Below are 15661 nucleotides of genomic sequence, written 5' to 3'. Positions count from 1 at the left end.
ACTGATTTAATAGCTAATTTTTTTATGTGTACATAGCATATATGTATATTTTATGTATATTAGATAAATAATTGAACTACTATTTTGGTTAAAAGAAATCTTAACCTCCTTTTAGGTTTTTTTTAATTTAAAAAAAGCGTTTACAAATTAACAAAATAATTAAAAAGGATGAATTAGAATTTTCAATAACGTTTTGATTAAATATTATCACCAGGAAGAAGAAGCTGAAATTCGATGACCGTGAAAAATGTGAACCACATATAGTAGCTATCCAAAATTGTCGTTTCTTACAGTCAATTTTAAAACGCTAAATGAAATTATTGGAAAAAATAATTCAACAGTTGTGTCTATATACATATCTTTCTTCACTAGGAAATTATGAAGTTCATGGAGAGAACTATGTTATTCCCATCAAGAGAACTACATCTACTCGATAGTAAATAATCATGATTACTAACAAAGATATTTAAATTTAATGGTATACAATAAAGTGGGAAAACAAGAATTTCCCCAATCATCAAGTGTAGAATTTCCCCATTAATATTCTCTAACTTTATTAATGAGTGTAAAATTCAACACTTGATCCTCTTAACTGAATTCCTCAAATCGAGATGATGTTTTCGTATTGCATTACAAGAAAATTATCTTACGTTTCTGTCACTACAGCTAAGAATATTTAGCATCATAAAGTCTTCCATGTAACGTGCATTCATTGCAATCTTTGACTTCTCAGTTGACAATTGCACAAAATATAGCCATCCAAGAATGTGAACTCATTTATTATGATTGATCACAGTTCTAGAAAATAAGTAGAACTAGACAACATTAATGTTAATTTTAATACCAAACATTTGAGTTTTGTTTCAAGATCCAATGCTACTATTAAGACATGCCACTAATAAGTTTCTACCTTCTCTTTTTTGTGTCAAAAATTGTTTCAGCAACTGATACCTTAACTCAGTCACAGTCTCTAACTGAAAACCAAACATTGGTTTCCAAGAATGAAAACTTCCAATTCGGTTTCTTCACTCTTCCCCAAAACTCTAGCAACCGTTACCTTGGGATTTGGTACAACAAGATACCGGTTCAAACCGTTGTATGGCTCGCAAACCGAGAAAGACCAGTCACAACAGAAATACCCGCAGTCTTGATGATAAACAAAACACAGAATAATAATGACACACTTATCCTCCATCAGAATTACTCTGTTCTATGGTCTATAACTCCTTCTAGAAGAGCTCGAAATATGGTTCTTCAGCTATTGGATTCTGGAAACCTTGTTCTGAGAGAACAAAATGATGAAAATGAAGAGAATTATCTATGGCAGAGTTTTGATTACCCTTGTGATACACTCTTGCCAGGGATGAAGCTTGGCAAGGATTTAAGGACTGAATTCGATAGGCGAGTAACCGCGTGGAAGAACGAGTATGATCCTTCAATTGGAAATTTGTCTTGGGGAATGGATGTTACCAATTGGCCTCAACAGATGCAGAGAGTAGGATCAATGAAGCAGTACAACAGAGGTTCTTGGAATGGAATTGACTACACTGGCAGACCTACCATAAGGCCTAGTCCGGTTTTCGAGTTCAAGTACTTCGCCGATGAGGAACAAGTCTACTTCATGTTTAGCCTTGTGAATAGCTCTGTCAAAGCTAGGATGGTTCTGAACCAGAGCAGCTATAAGCTCCTGCATTTGGCGTGGGACGAGGCGGCACGAGAGTGGAATGTTTATGGCTTGTTACCAAGAGATTTTTGTGATGACTATGGTGCTTGTGGTCCTAATGGTAATTGTGATGTTAGCAAGTTACCATATGCTTGTGATTGTTTGAGAGGGTTTAGGCCTAAGTCATCAAAAGATTGGAAGGCAATGAACTACCAAGGAGGTTGCTTGCGCGACAAGCCACTGAATTGCGAAAGCGATGGATTTATTAAGTATGGGAAGATGAAAGTTCCTGATACTGAGAATTGTTGGTACCTGAATCAGAGCAAGAACTTGGAGGAGTGCAGAGATACATGCTTGAGGAATTGTTCTTGTATGGCTTATACGAATTCGGATATTCGAGGAGAAGGCAATGGCTGTGCTTTGTGGTTTGGTGATCTTAATGACTTGAGGGTTCAACCAAATGCAGGGCAAGACCTGTATGTTAGAGTGCCAGCTTCAGAATTAGGTATGATCTATGTTTATTTGGTTTTGAATTCTTGCTCTAATATTCATTCATTTTGTTTGTCTTAAAATGTATCCAATGATTTAAATTCTCCTTTACTATCACTACCTTCAAATTCACCTAAATGTTTGTGTTTTTATACATGTGATTTTAAAAAAAATGAAGATACAAACAATGGAGCCAAGATGAAGATAGGAATTGCAGTTGGCGGCACTATTACAATATTATGTGGATTATTGTTAGCTCTTTATTTCATGTTCATAAGAGGAAGGAGTGCAACAATGAAAAGTAAGGCTCTTATATTTTGAGAAGCATAGAAAACTTCTTGAATTATGTTCGTATGATTAACCTATGTAAGAAAAATCATTTAAAGGAAGAACAGGAAGAGGATTTGGAGCTTCCTTTGTTTGACCTATCTAGTATAGTTAGTGCTACTGACAACTTTTCAATCAACAATAAGCTTGGAGAAGGTGGTTTTGGACCAGTATACAAGGTAATATAGATTACAAATTAATTTAAGAAGCATTGGAGAAGAAAATCTTTTGCTTGTTACAATATTTTCAATTGATAAATTATAGGGAACATTGGAAAATGGAGAAGAAATTGCTGTCAAGAGACTTTCTAGAGGCTCCAAACAAGGTGTCAAGGAATTTAAGACTGAAGTTGCGTTAATAGCTAAACTTCAACACCGTAATCTTGTAAAGCTTTATGGATCTTGCATTCAAGACCAAGAGAAATTGCTTATATATGAATATATGCCTAACAAAAGCTTAGATTTGTTCATATTTGGTAAGGAATTTAGTCTTCAAATCCATCTTTAGTGTTCAACACGTGTAAATATTAACAAATATGAACGCATATCAGAGCAAACCCAACGGATGCTGATGGATTGGTCTAAACGATTTCACATAATTTGCGGAATCGCTAAGGGTCTTCTTTATCTTCATCAAGATTCAAGACTCATAATTATTCATAGAGATCTTAAGACAAGCAACATATTGTTGGATAGTGAGATGAATCCTAAGATATCGGACTTCGGCTTGGCTAGAATTTTAGAGGTGGACCAAACCTCAAAAACTTCGCGCGTCGTTGGAACTTAGTAAGACTCCTAAACAATTCTTAATTTCAATTATACCATTCTAGACTTGTCAATAATAATGTTTATTATTATATTGTTTATTAGTGGATACATGGCACCAGAATATGCATTAGATGGAAACTTTTCGGTAAAATCAGATGTCTATAGTTTTGGTATTCTATTGTTGGAGATAATATCTGGAAAGAAAAATAAAGGAAACCATCGCCAGAAAGACGGTACAAACCTTATTGAATATGTAAGTGACATTCCAATTCTATTTCTGATCTATTCATACATAATTACTTACATTACCATGAATGATTCATAACTTGGTATGTTATAGGCATGGAATTTCTGGACAGAAGGAAGGCCCTTAGAATTGATTGATGAATATATGATAGACTATTGCAATATCTCTGAAGCGTTGCGATGCATCCAAATTGGTCTTTTGTGTGTGCAACAAAATCCACATGATAGACCAAACATATCATTTGTGGTTATGATGTTAGGTAGTGAAATTCAATTGCCTCTTCCAAAAGAACCAGCTCTTTTTGTTGGAAAGTATTCATGTCAGGAATATTCTTCTTCATGTATAAATGATGCACCTTCTGTTAATGAGTTAAGTATCTCAGATTTAGAAGCTCGTTAGGAATCAACACTCAATTACAACGTGTGTAACAAAATATTTTATGGAAAATGGCATGATCATTGGCCTTTTATATAGTTTTTTTCTATTTTCTTTTTACCTATATGCTGGCGTAATATGAAGTGATTAACATTAGTTACAATATTTTTAGCAGAAAAAATGTCATAATTTTAGGACTTCATGAGTTTAAAATGATCAAACATATGAAATATACCGATAGGAATCCATTTAAGATCTTGTGAAAAATCAACATTGTGTTATTTTTAACTAACTTTTCTAGTAAAGACCAATACAGAAAATTAAGCATGCATGAGGAATCTCTAGAGGAAAAGCAGAATTTATTGTTTTTAGTCTGTAGTTAGCCATCTATAAAGTACACACATTTTGGTGATTTGTAATATCTGTGTGTCGGACACATTTCAGACACAACACTCATCGACACTCGTCCGACACGAATGTCTTCTGTGTTCAATTGTCTTAAAAATAATTCTTTTACAGACATTCTTGGATATACATAAATATCATTACGTGTCAACGTATCCAACTTTATTCTTAACATGTATCCTTAAAATGATTTTAGAAATAGTATATATTATTAATTTTTAAAATAAAAAATTTAAATACTTTATATAATTAAAAATATTAAAAATAATTTAAAAAAATAATTTATATTTTAATATCAATAAAATACTAAAAAATATTTTATATTTAATATAGATACCAAATTTTGTGTCTTATAAGAATTTTCGTGTATCCAATATCATATCATATCTTATATTCCTGTCAATATTCATGCATTATAGTTAGCCATTAATATTTAAAAATATAAATTAAAAATATATTATTAAATTACTAAACTAAAAAAAATAGAATTAATAACTAAAAATAAGGGCTAAAATCAATACATTCCAATGGCTCTCAACCATTTCTCTTTTCACAATAAAGTTAAAATAACATAATGTTTTTCAAGCGTAATAGACAAGGCAACAAGAGTGAACCAAGAATGGTTATGTAGAAGTCAAAGCTCTTACCTTCAAAGTCAACGAGAGAAATATACAAACCTCTTACATACCTTATAAGTTACGTACAATTCTTTGGTGGGAAGTGGGAACCCTTGAACGGATTTAACGACAGCTAGAAAATTGGTTCATAAGAAGAGAATTGCTCAAGACACATAAAGATTTGGATTGACTGATATGAATTGACTTGTATACTATTCATCTAATAATCTAGCAGGAAAAATAATATAGCTTAACTTGAAAATAATGGTCAATTTTAAAGAAAAATAAAAATTTATTTTAATTTGATTATGAATTTAATCTTGATACATTGATCACAATCATTCAATATATGACATTTTTTAAAAAAATAAAATTTTATTTAGATGATTTTTTAAATAATAAATTTAAAACTATATTTTTACTAATATATGATTAATTGTTTTTGTATAAATTCTTTTTGATTGACAGTATGAAAATTAAATTTTATTTTAAAATAAATAAAATTAAAATTAAAATATGAATGTAATAGTAATACCGAAATCTAAAATTCTAAATGTGATAAATTGAGTGTTCATGTGTAAATAATTTTAAGATTAGACACCAAAAAAAAATAATAATTTTAAGATTGAAAACAAAAAAAGAAAATCGTTTTTCAGAACTCAATGAAAACATCTATAATAAGAGCCGCCATAAGAACTGGTTTATCCAACTATCTTCTTAAATTATCCTTCTAACTCTCAGATATTTTTCTGATTTCTAAACCTAAAGTCAAGACCATAGTTTATTTTTGACAATGACATTCCTCAATGCAAATGCATAATAATATCGGTCAGCATTGACGCCCATATTCACATTTATTCAACTCTGCTTTGTGAATTATGAACATTGAGTGATTGAGTCAAAAGGTAACTAGCAAACAAAGATTCAAAATTGGAAATTAAAAGAAGAGTGGGAAAATAATAATTAAAAAAACGGTAGCCTATTACACTGTTCTTCATTCATGTGTTCTTCTATTTGAACTGTTTTAATTTATGCATTGCTGCAAAGACATCACAATATTGTAAACATGCAAAGAATGAAAAACTTTCACCACTTTGTACCAATTATTTTCCACCTTTTTCTCTATTTTCTTCTCTCCAAAACCATAGCTGCAACAGATACCTTAACTCAATTCCAGTCTCTAAGTGAAAACCAAACATTAGTCTCCAAGAATGGAGACTTTGAACTTGGTTTCTTCACTCTTGATAACTCCACCAACATCAATTATTACCTTGGCATTTGGTACAAGAACATCCCAGTCAGAACCATAGTATGGGTTGCAAATCGTGAAAAACCCGCCACAAATCGCAACTTTGTTGTGTTGCTGATAAACAACACAGCAAATAGCACAATCCTCCTTACTCAGAAAAACAAGAACACTGTTCTATGGTCTGTGAGCATATCAAGAAAACCCAAGAATCCAATTCTACAACTGTTGGATTCAGGAAACCTTGTTCTGAGAGATGAAAATGACGAGAATGAAGAGAAGAACTATCTATGGCAAAGTTTTGATTATCCTGGTGATACACTCTTGCCAGGAATGAAGGTTGGGAAGGATTTAAGAACTGGTTTCGATTGGCGCGTAACGGCGTGGAAGAATGAGAATGATCCTTCACCAGGAACCTTGAATTGGGTTATGGATGTTACCATGTGGCCTGAACCGATGCAGAGGATTGGAACAGTGAAGCAGTACAATAGTGGTCCTTGGAATGGAGTTCAATACAGTGCCAAACCAACAAACAAGCCTAGCCCGGCTTTCGAGTTCATCTACTTTGCTGATGAAAACCAAGTTTACTACATGTTCAAACTTGTTAACAACTCTGTCAAAGCTAGAATGATGTTGAACCAAACCACAAACAAGATTATGCAGCTTGTGTGGACACAAGGTGTTTGGAAGATGTATGGTTCGATGCCAAGGGATTTTTGTGATGAGTATGGTGCTTGTGGTCCTAATGGGAAATGTGACATGGCTGAGTCTCCAAATGATTGTGAATGTTTGAGAGGGTATAGGCCTAAGTCGCCAAAAGAATGGATCGGATTGAATTATGAAGGAGGTTGCTTGCGCGACAAGCCACTGAATTGCGAAAGCGATGGGTTTATCAAGTATGTTAAGATGAAGGTGCCTGATACTGAGAATTGTTGGTACTTAAATCAGAGTATGAACTCGGTTGAGTGCAGAGATAAGTGCTTGAGGAATTGTTCTTGTATGGCTTATGCGAATTCGGATATTCGAGGAGAAGGCAATGGTTGTGCTTTGTGGTTTGGTGATCTTAATGACTTGAGAGTTCAACCAAATGCAGGGCAAGATCTTTATGTTAGAGTTCCTGCCTCAGAATTAGGTATGGTGGATATGTTCTATTAAACTCTTAATTAATCTTTCACTAATATATTTATTTATGGCTAAACAGTCTTTTGTATGTTTTGCTACACAATACTTGCTTGATTGTTTAATATAGTTTAATCTAAATTATTATACCATATGGTCTAAGTTTTCTTATGACTATCATTGAGATTGAAATTCTTTGTTTTATGTGAAAATAAAATAAAATGAATAATTGAAGAGACAAGAAACGGAAGCAAGGTCAAGATAGAAATTGCAGTTGGAAGCACAATTTTTGTTGTATTATGTAGCTTGCTCTTAGTTCTCTACTTCACTTGCATAAGAGGAAGAAGTTCCAAGGCCAAAGGTAAGGATTTTCTATTCTGTTATGAGGTTCACAAAGGCTGCTTCTGAGTTATGGAAGCTATGATTAACTTCGTGTGAGAATATTGATGCAGAGAATGCAGCAATAATGGATAGTTTCATTGAAGAACAAGAGGGTCATCTAGAGCTTCCATTGTTTGATCTATCTAGTTTAGCTAAAGCTACTGGTAACTTTTCAATCAATAATAAGGTTGGAGAAGGTGGTTTTGGACCTGTATACAAGGTAATACATATGATAAGATATGTTGGAAAAATTAACATAAGCTCATTAATGAATTGGAATATTGCAATTGATAATTGTAGGGATTATTGAAAAATGGGCAAGAGATTGCTGTTAAAAGACTTCGTAGAGGTTCTGTACAAGGGCTCAAAGAATTCAAAAATGAAATTGCGCTGATTGTTAAACTTCAACATCGTAATCTTGTGAAGCTTCATGGATGTTGCATTCACAATGAAGAGAAAATGCTTGTATATGAATACTTGCCAAACAAAAGTTTGGATCTCTTCATATTTGGTATGCAATCTTGATTCTCTATTCTTAATAAAATTGTTCATACTTCAAAGTAGTTGTAACTATGTAGAATTCATCTTCTGGTTTCGATCAAATTTGAAAAAAAATGTTGATTTGTATGAAAATTTCTAGATCAAACGCGGAGAAAGCTCTTGGATTGGTCGAAGTGCTTCCATATGATTTTTGGGATTGCAAAGGGTCTCCTTTATCTTCATCGAGATTCAAGACTTAGAATCATTCACAGAGATCTTAAAGCAAGTAATATCTTACTTGACAGTGAAATGAATCCTAAAATATCGGATTTTGGCATGGCTAGAATTTTGGGAGGAGACCAAATTGCAACAACGACGCGACGAGTGGTTGGAACATAGTACGAACACTTAACATTGTTAATTAGGTGAAAACTCAGGTGAAGTCGACTTCACGTGAAGTTGATATTTGAGAGCCGTTAGATGATTTGACTGATTTGACTAACGTGAAGTCAACTTCACCTGAATTTCCACCTGTTAATTATCATAACTGGATCGTACAACTTATTTACTTAATCATGATCTTTCTTGTTTTACCTTTGTGCATTAGTGGATATATGGCACCAGAATACGCAATAGATGGAAACTTCTCAGTAAAATCTGATGTCTTTAGCTTTGGCGTTTTGTTACTGGAGATACTATCCGGAAAGAAAAACAAAGGAAATCATTGGGAAAATGAAAGCACAGACCTTATTGGTTATGTAAGTGTAAACTAAAGCAAATTATATGATATTATTATTCATTCACCTAACTTGATGTTGTAACAGGCATGGGATTTGTGGACAGAAGAAAGGCCTCTAGAAATTGTTGATGATATCCTAAAAGAGTCTTGTAACCTCTCTGAAGTATTGAGATGCATTCAGATTAGTCTTCTTTGTTTGGAGCAACATCCATATGACAGACCAGACATGTCATCAGTGATTATGATGTTTGGAAGTGAAATTCCCTTGCCTAAGCCAAAGCAACCTGCTCTATTTGTTGGAGAATATGCATATCAATATGATTCTGCCAATGAATTAAGTATCGAAGTCTTAGAATCTAGATGAGAAGAAGTATTAGTCACATCTCCAAAAGTTCAACTTATTCACTTTACATAGTTAGAATTTACAAGCCTTAGCAATTAAGGTGCAATTGTATAATTTGCAAAACGTAAAATTTTTATTTTGGTTGATGCAAAACCTAAATTTTGTATAGTATTCATCACATAACATGATTATGGTTGAGCAATTCTACCAAAAATATTAAAGAAAGTTGGCCCAATAAGGCCCATACTGGTGATGAGGCAAAATATAAAATGGTATAAGAATTTCTTAGTAGTGTGACATTTATCTCTAATCTTTTATGTGAAATGGGTTTGTGCTGTATGGCTAGGGGTAGCAAACGGGTCTAAATCCGTCGGGTCGGTTCGCGTAACCCGCAAGAAACGACGGGCTGGGTTAGAAAATTGGTACCGCTAAATAGTAAAAGTCCGCCTAATCTGCACTGCTTAAACGACGGGCTTTGGCGGGGCGAGACGGGCTTTTCTGCCGGATTAGTATTTTTTTAGCAAGGGGTATTTTTATAATTTTTTTGCCAAAATTCAACTTCTCCTAACCCAACTTACAAGAGAATGAAGATAAAAATTGAGTGTTTTGGATTATATTTATTTTATTTTAGAGACAATATTTATAATTATATTTTGGATTATGTTTATTTTGTTTTGGAAACAATATTTATAATTATATTTTGGATGAAAACTTGGTTTATAATTATATTTATTAGATATTTATAATTACAAAGACTTGAATATTTGTGAATATAAAAATTATAATTTGTTTATACTTTTAGAAATTATAATAGTTAAAAGTAAAAAATAAGAGAAATTTTTTATGTCTTTATATATATTATTTAATAGTTAAAAGTAAAAAAAAAAAGAGAAGATATTTGGCGGATTTAGCTCGTGGCCCACCAACCTGCCGTTAGACAGGACGGGTTAGGATTCTGGGACCGCCTCACTAGGCGGGGTGGAGCGGGCCAGCCCGCCAAAAGGGCGAGCTTCCCCCGCTTGCCACCCCTATGTGTGGCTGTGTGTAATTTTTTTTTTCCGTTCCTTTTTAATTTTTATTTCTGTGAATCAGTTAGAAGGCAACAGAGGGTATTATGTGGTTTATCTGAACATGTGAAGCGTTGCCAAAAAATCAGTCATGAGAAGCAAGTCTTGAGTGGGAACATAACCTAATTGTTTCTCAATGCAGTAATCCACTATTTGAAATATATTATTATTAGGTTCCACTTGTTTAAAGCTTACTTAAGCATGGTTTGAAATAATTTCATATTTCCTTAGATATGAGGACAAAATATGAAGTCTTAAATAATGCTATCTTGTGAAATTTACTTTTATGGGTTTCAGACTTTCAGTCAACATTGGCTGCTCAACTATTCAAAAAGATGCACAACTTTTTAATTAACCAATTCCAATTGGGGTAAGGTAAATCAAAGTGAGAACACTTTGTTTCCAGATGGACCTAGAACAATTATTATTAAGTCCGCAACAGATTTAGCCTCAGGGAAATGGACAACTAATTGGAAGTTAGGTTTCCCACCCCCCAACAGAACATAAGTATTTGCTGATTAAACATTTAAATTGGGCCTAAAAAGTTTTAGATATTTTACTTTTTAGCAATTTTTTATTATTGTAAAAGTTCTTCAAAAGTTAGTTTCATATAATGAATTGATTTTTCGGTTATTTTAAAGAGATTAATTTATTTTATAATAATATATTTTTAGAATTTAATTCTTTATAATAAAATTTATTAGATATTTATTTATCTAATATGTATATTAAATGTTTAATAAAAAATTATGGAAGGATTAATAATCTATATAACAAAAATATTTCTAAAGAATTTTAGAATAATAAAAATTTATTAAAAATTAAAATATTAAATCTAAAATCTATCGAAAATTAATTTAAGTATTACTCATAAAATATAGAGGACTACTTAAGAAAAAGACATGCTTGGTGCCTTCCATCTCATTAACTTAACATATTTAAATTTTCATTACATCAAATAAATATTTAGCCCACTTTTTTTATACGAGCCTGCTACACATACAAGCAATAAGGCCTTACAAGTGTTACAAGCCCCCAACCCACAAACATTCCACACGCGCACTAATTATATTGAATGGAGCGTAACATTCACGCGCTCCCACTCAAACGGTTACGCTTCTCTTCGCGTAAACTGCCCCTTAATGGCAGACTCTTCCACTTCTTCCACTTCTCAAAGCCATTCAGAGAAAACGCAACACTTCTATTTTCGAGCAACATTCGAAACTCAAGATATACGATTCGTCGCTAACATTCGAAAACTCTCGATCAAGAATCTCCAGAGAAAACAAAGCTATAATACTCAAGGTACGTTACATTACCATTCCTGTATATTTTCCAGATTTCGAACTAGGTTTTACTGTTCTTCTACGTTGTTGTACGTTTTACTGTTCTTCTTGCTCTACGTCTCATTTTACCATTTATAATGTTCTAGATTTTACTGTTATTCTTGCTTCTATGTTACACTGTTCTTCTTCGTTCTTGTAGGTGTTACTGTTTTTGTTGTTCTAGTTCTTGTGGTAAATGATTTTTGGGGATATATTCCGTAGTTTGGTGGGTGTATATGGAGTAATTTGTTGGGTGTATATGGCATAAAATGTTGGGTGTATATTTCTGAACTGATATATTGTAATAGTCAGCACTTGCTTATATTTGCTTGTCCATGGGTGTATATTGCTTGACCTTGTAATGTTGCTTGATATTGATGCATGTTTGAGTGATACCTGACTGATATATATGGGTATATCTAAATCATATCTATGGGTGTATCTGACTGATATATATTGGTGTATCTGAATCATATCTATGGACGTATCTTACTGTTATCAATGGGTGTATTTGACTCATATATATGGGTGTATCTTACTGATATCTTCTATGTTCTTCTAGGTTTTACTGTTCTTCTTGTTCTAGGTCTCATTTTACAGTTTTTAATGTTCTACTTGTTCTAGATTTTACTGTTATTCTTGCTTCTAGGTTATTCTGTTCTTCTTAGTTGTTCTAGGTGTTACTGTTCTTGGTGTTCTAGTTCTTCTGGTAACTGATTTTTGGGAGTATATTGCGTGATTTGGTGGGTGTATATTGAGTATTTTGTTGGGTGTATATAGCATAATTTGTTGGGTGTATATTTCTGAACTGATATACTGTAATATAGTCAACAGTTGCAACTATTCTAATATTTGCTTGTCCATGGGTGTATATTGCTTGACCTTGTATATTAATGCATGTTTGAGTGATATCTGACTGATATCTATGGGTGTATCTGACTCATATCTATGGGTGTATCTGAATCATATCTATAGGTGTATCTTACTGATATCTATGGGTGTATTTTTCATTTCAAAAAAAATGGCAGGCAGAAACCAAGCTAAAAAAAATGTAAGAACAAATATATGTCTTAGATGAAATCAGTTTTATATAATAGAAATATATCTGACTATAATTTTGCTTTGTTTACAGCAAACCAAAGACCTTAAGTGTGCAACACATTTGTTAAGTGAGAAATTCAGAAACATGAGCGAGGAGAAGAAAACAATTGTTAGGGATTTGGGATTTGGTGGCCTGATGCACATCCCGCCGCTAAGGGTGTATCACCAAATTGTCAGCTAGATTCTAAGGATATTGACACTGATTAATGTAAATGTTATATAGTCCTGTAACAAATTGAACACATGCTGTAAAAATTTTCCAATTATAATCCAGTTTATTGTAAAATTTCTTTCAATAATTAAACTCTCTCTGCTGTATTCAAAATGTATGAATTACAGGTACTATAATATGAAGGAAAACATCAAACCAAATATACACCCATAACCTGCCATTTTTTACACCCAAAAAAAGTTGAATATACACCCAAAAATCTATCCCCCTGATGCTTTATCCCTAATATCCCGAACCCTAAACACTTAAAACCTAAACCCTAACCCCTAACCCGTAAACCCTAAAACCTAAACCGTAAACCCTAAAACCCTAAACCCTAATACCTAAAACCCTTAAACCGTTGTAAAAAAAATAGTATTTTATAACATAAAAACAAGATTCTGAAGTATATATATGTATATATATGTAAAATGTGAAATACAAGAAAATTCAGAAATACACCCAAAAGAACACTGCTTTTACACCCAAAAGAATGCATGCTCTTGCTCCTTTGTGTGCTTCTCATCCCTGTCCAGAAGTGGTGATCCAGATAGATTGGAATTCATATATGACGGTCTTCATAGAGATCTGCAGAATACACCCAAACACAGACTATAAATACACCCGAAAAAAAATTAAATTTACACCTCTACTGCAGATTTTAAACAAACATTACCTGAAAGCCACTTGTTGTCCACAAGGCCAAAATTCAGCAGAAAATCATTTCAATTCCTATCAAATGAGTCTTTAAGCACACCCACGCTTCTCGCACTTCTCTCGTAATATAATTTCTCACATCCTTTTCAATAAAATTTAACTCGCAATGACCCCCGGCAGCCGCAACAAATGATTGGTAAGTTTTTCTTAGTCTAATACCAGCCTCCTCGTTATTCTCTATTGTACGACGAATGGACATGCTTAGTTCCCTGTGCTGTTTGAGATATTTTAGATTTCCATTTTTTCTCTCTGCTACATGTAATCAATTGGTTCTTAATCTCGTTTCCCTTCCTATTTGTGCTCCGAACTCTTGTAGAAAACCCTGCAGCCTTGGTGTAGTTCCTGTAAACTTTTCCAGCATCTTCAAGGGTGGTAAAGGTTATTCCAACCTTGGGAACAAACTGGTCATCAACAATCAACAACATCACAATCACATGAATTATCTCAAATTGCATTATTAAAAGGAAACAAAAGAACAAGAATATCTCAATTACAAAACCTAGAGACAAAATAAGAGAAATTACAACAAGAGGATAGGGATAGAAAGAAGAACCAAAGTGTAGCAATCACCACTTGAAGGTAGAAGTAGAAGGAGACTTGAATTAAACCTAGAACTATGAGATCCTAATCTAACCCTAATTCCTAATCCTAGAGAGAAGTGAGAGCTTCTCTCTCTAAAACTAACTCTAACTCCTAAAACTAAGCTAATGATCAAAAGTATCTAAAGTATATTGATTCCCCTTCAATACTTGACTTAAATAGCATCAGAAATGAGTTGGATTGGACCCACAAGGCTCCTAAAACCGCTGGGGACGATTTCATTAAAGTGGGCCACAGACAGAATCGGCGCGCGCGCGCAAAGTGCGCGTGCGCGCCCCTGAACGCGAAGCAACATATGGCAAAATTTATATTATTTCGAAGCCCCGGATGTTAGCTTTCCAACCCAACTGGAACCGCATCATTTGTACCTCTGTAGCTCAAGTTATGGTCAATTAAGTGCGAAGAGGTCGGCTTGACAGATTTCCGGTTCTTTCATTTCTTCATGAGTTCTCCAACTTTACATGCTTTTTCTTCATTCCCTTGATCCAATATTTGCCTCCTAAATCTGAAATCACTTAACAAACATATCAAGGCATCTAATAGAATCAAGGTGAATTAAATTTAGCTATTTTAAGACCTAAAAAGCATGTTTTCACTCTTAAGCACAATTAAAGGAGAATATACAAAACCATGCTAATTCATTGGGTAAATGTGGGAAAAAAGTGATAAAATCCCCTAAATTCAATACAAGATAAACCGTCAAATTGGGGTTTGTCATACACCCAAACCACAACAACTCAGTTAAAATAACAAAAAAACCAGTAAACTGTAAATACACTCACACTTCCCTAAAAAATACACCCAAAAAAGTTCTGATCTACACCTGATCGTCTGCTATAAATTCCAGAAAATTAATCAAAACTAATATATTACATTCAATCCACAGATTTATCTTCATGCGTTAGTTTGACAGTCAATGTTCACGAATTATTCACCTACACAATGTTATACAAATTACTGCAACAAAATTCATAGTAATCCTATGTAAATCAAACCTCAGGAACTTCGTTAGATTCAAATTCATAATCCACTTTGCTTGGATTCAGCTGACAATCTGAGGTTGAATCATCCATTATCTTCAAAACGAGTTCAAACTTTGATTTCAGAAAACAAAAAATCAAATAGAAAACGAAGCTGGAGTTACAGAGAGAGGAACTAACGTAAATGACGAAGAAGAAACGAGTAAGAAAGGAGGGGAAAAGAACGATCGAAGAAACCAGGGGAAGCTTCGCGAGAAGAAGAACGAGCAAATCTGCAAATAAGGAAAACGAAGAAGAAAACAAATCTTTTAAATTTGGTAGTTATATATAGCGCGTGTATACGACGTAGCCATTGGAGCGCATTTTAGGTTTTAAGGTGTTAAGTAACTTGTAAAGCATACAAGTGGTTAATGCTTGTATGCAGAATTTTTCTGTAAAATCAATTTGTATTAGAAGTCCTGT

At 33.4% G+C, this 15661-nt stretch overlaps 1 protein-coding gene and 1 pseudogene across 1 annotated transcript; both read left to right on the top strand.

Moving 5' to 3' along the window:
• The first annotated feature begins 824 nt into the window (after positions 1-824).
• Positions 825-3966, top strand: LOC112707305 (G-type lectin S-receptor-like serine/threonine-protein kinase At4g27290; annotated as a pseudogene).
• A 1774-nt stretch (positions 3967-5740) lies between these two features.
• On the top strand, positions 5741-9423 carry LOC112707295 (G-type lectin S-receptor-like serine/threonine-protein kinase At4g27290). The gene is made up of 7 exons (XM_025758973.3): positions 5741-7268; positions 7491-7616; positions 7708-7856; positions 7937-8147; positions 8277-8514; positions 8724-8874; positions 8941-9423. The coding sequence occupies exons 1-7, from the start codon at positions 5957-5959 to the stop codon at positions 9217-9219; spliced, it is 2466 nt and encodes an 821-aa protein (XP_025614758.1). The 5' UTR covers positions 5741-5956; the 3' UTR covers positions 9220-9423.
• Positions 9424-15661: the final 6238 nt, after the last annotated feature.

The sequence above is a fragment of the Arachis hypogaea genome, chromosome 8 (assembly GCF_003086295.3).
Source record: "Arachis hypogaea cultivar Tifrunner chromosome 8, arahy.Tifrunner.gnm2.J5K5, whole genome shotgun sequence".
NCBI classification, from domain to species: domain Eukaryota; kingdom Viridiplantae; phylum Streptophyta; class Magnoliopsida; order Fabales; family Fabaceae; genus Arachis; species Arachis hypogaea.
The sequence above is the reverse complement of the archived record's forward strand: the minus strand, read 5'-3'. Positions and strand labels throughout refer to the sequence as shown.

Coding starts and splice junctions, on each gene's coding strand:
- LOC112707295 (XM_025758973.3), top strand. CDS start 5,957: ATGCAAAGAATGAAAAACTTTCACCACTTTGTACCAATTATTTTCCAC. Junction 8,148..8,276: donor TTTGGATCTCTTCATATTTG/GTATGCAATCTT, acceptor GAAAATTTCTAG/ATCAAACGCGGAGAAAGCTC. Junction 8,875..8,940: donor GCACAGACCTTATTGGTTAT/GTAAGTGTAAAC, acceptor ATGTTGTAACAG/GCATGGGATTTGTGGACAGA.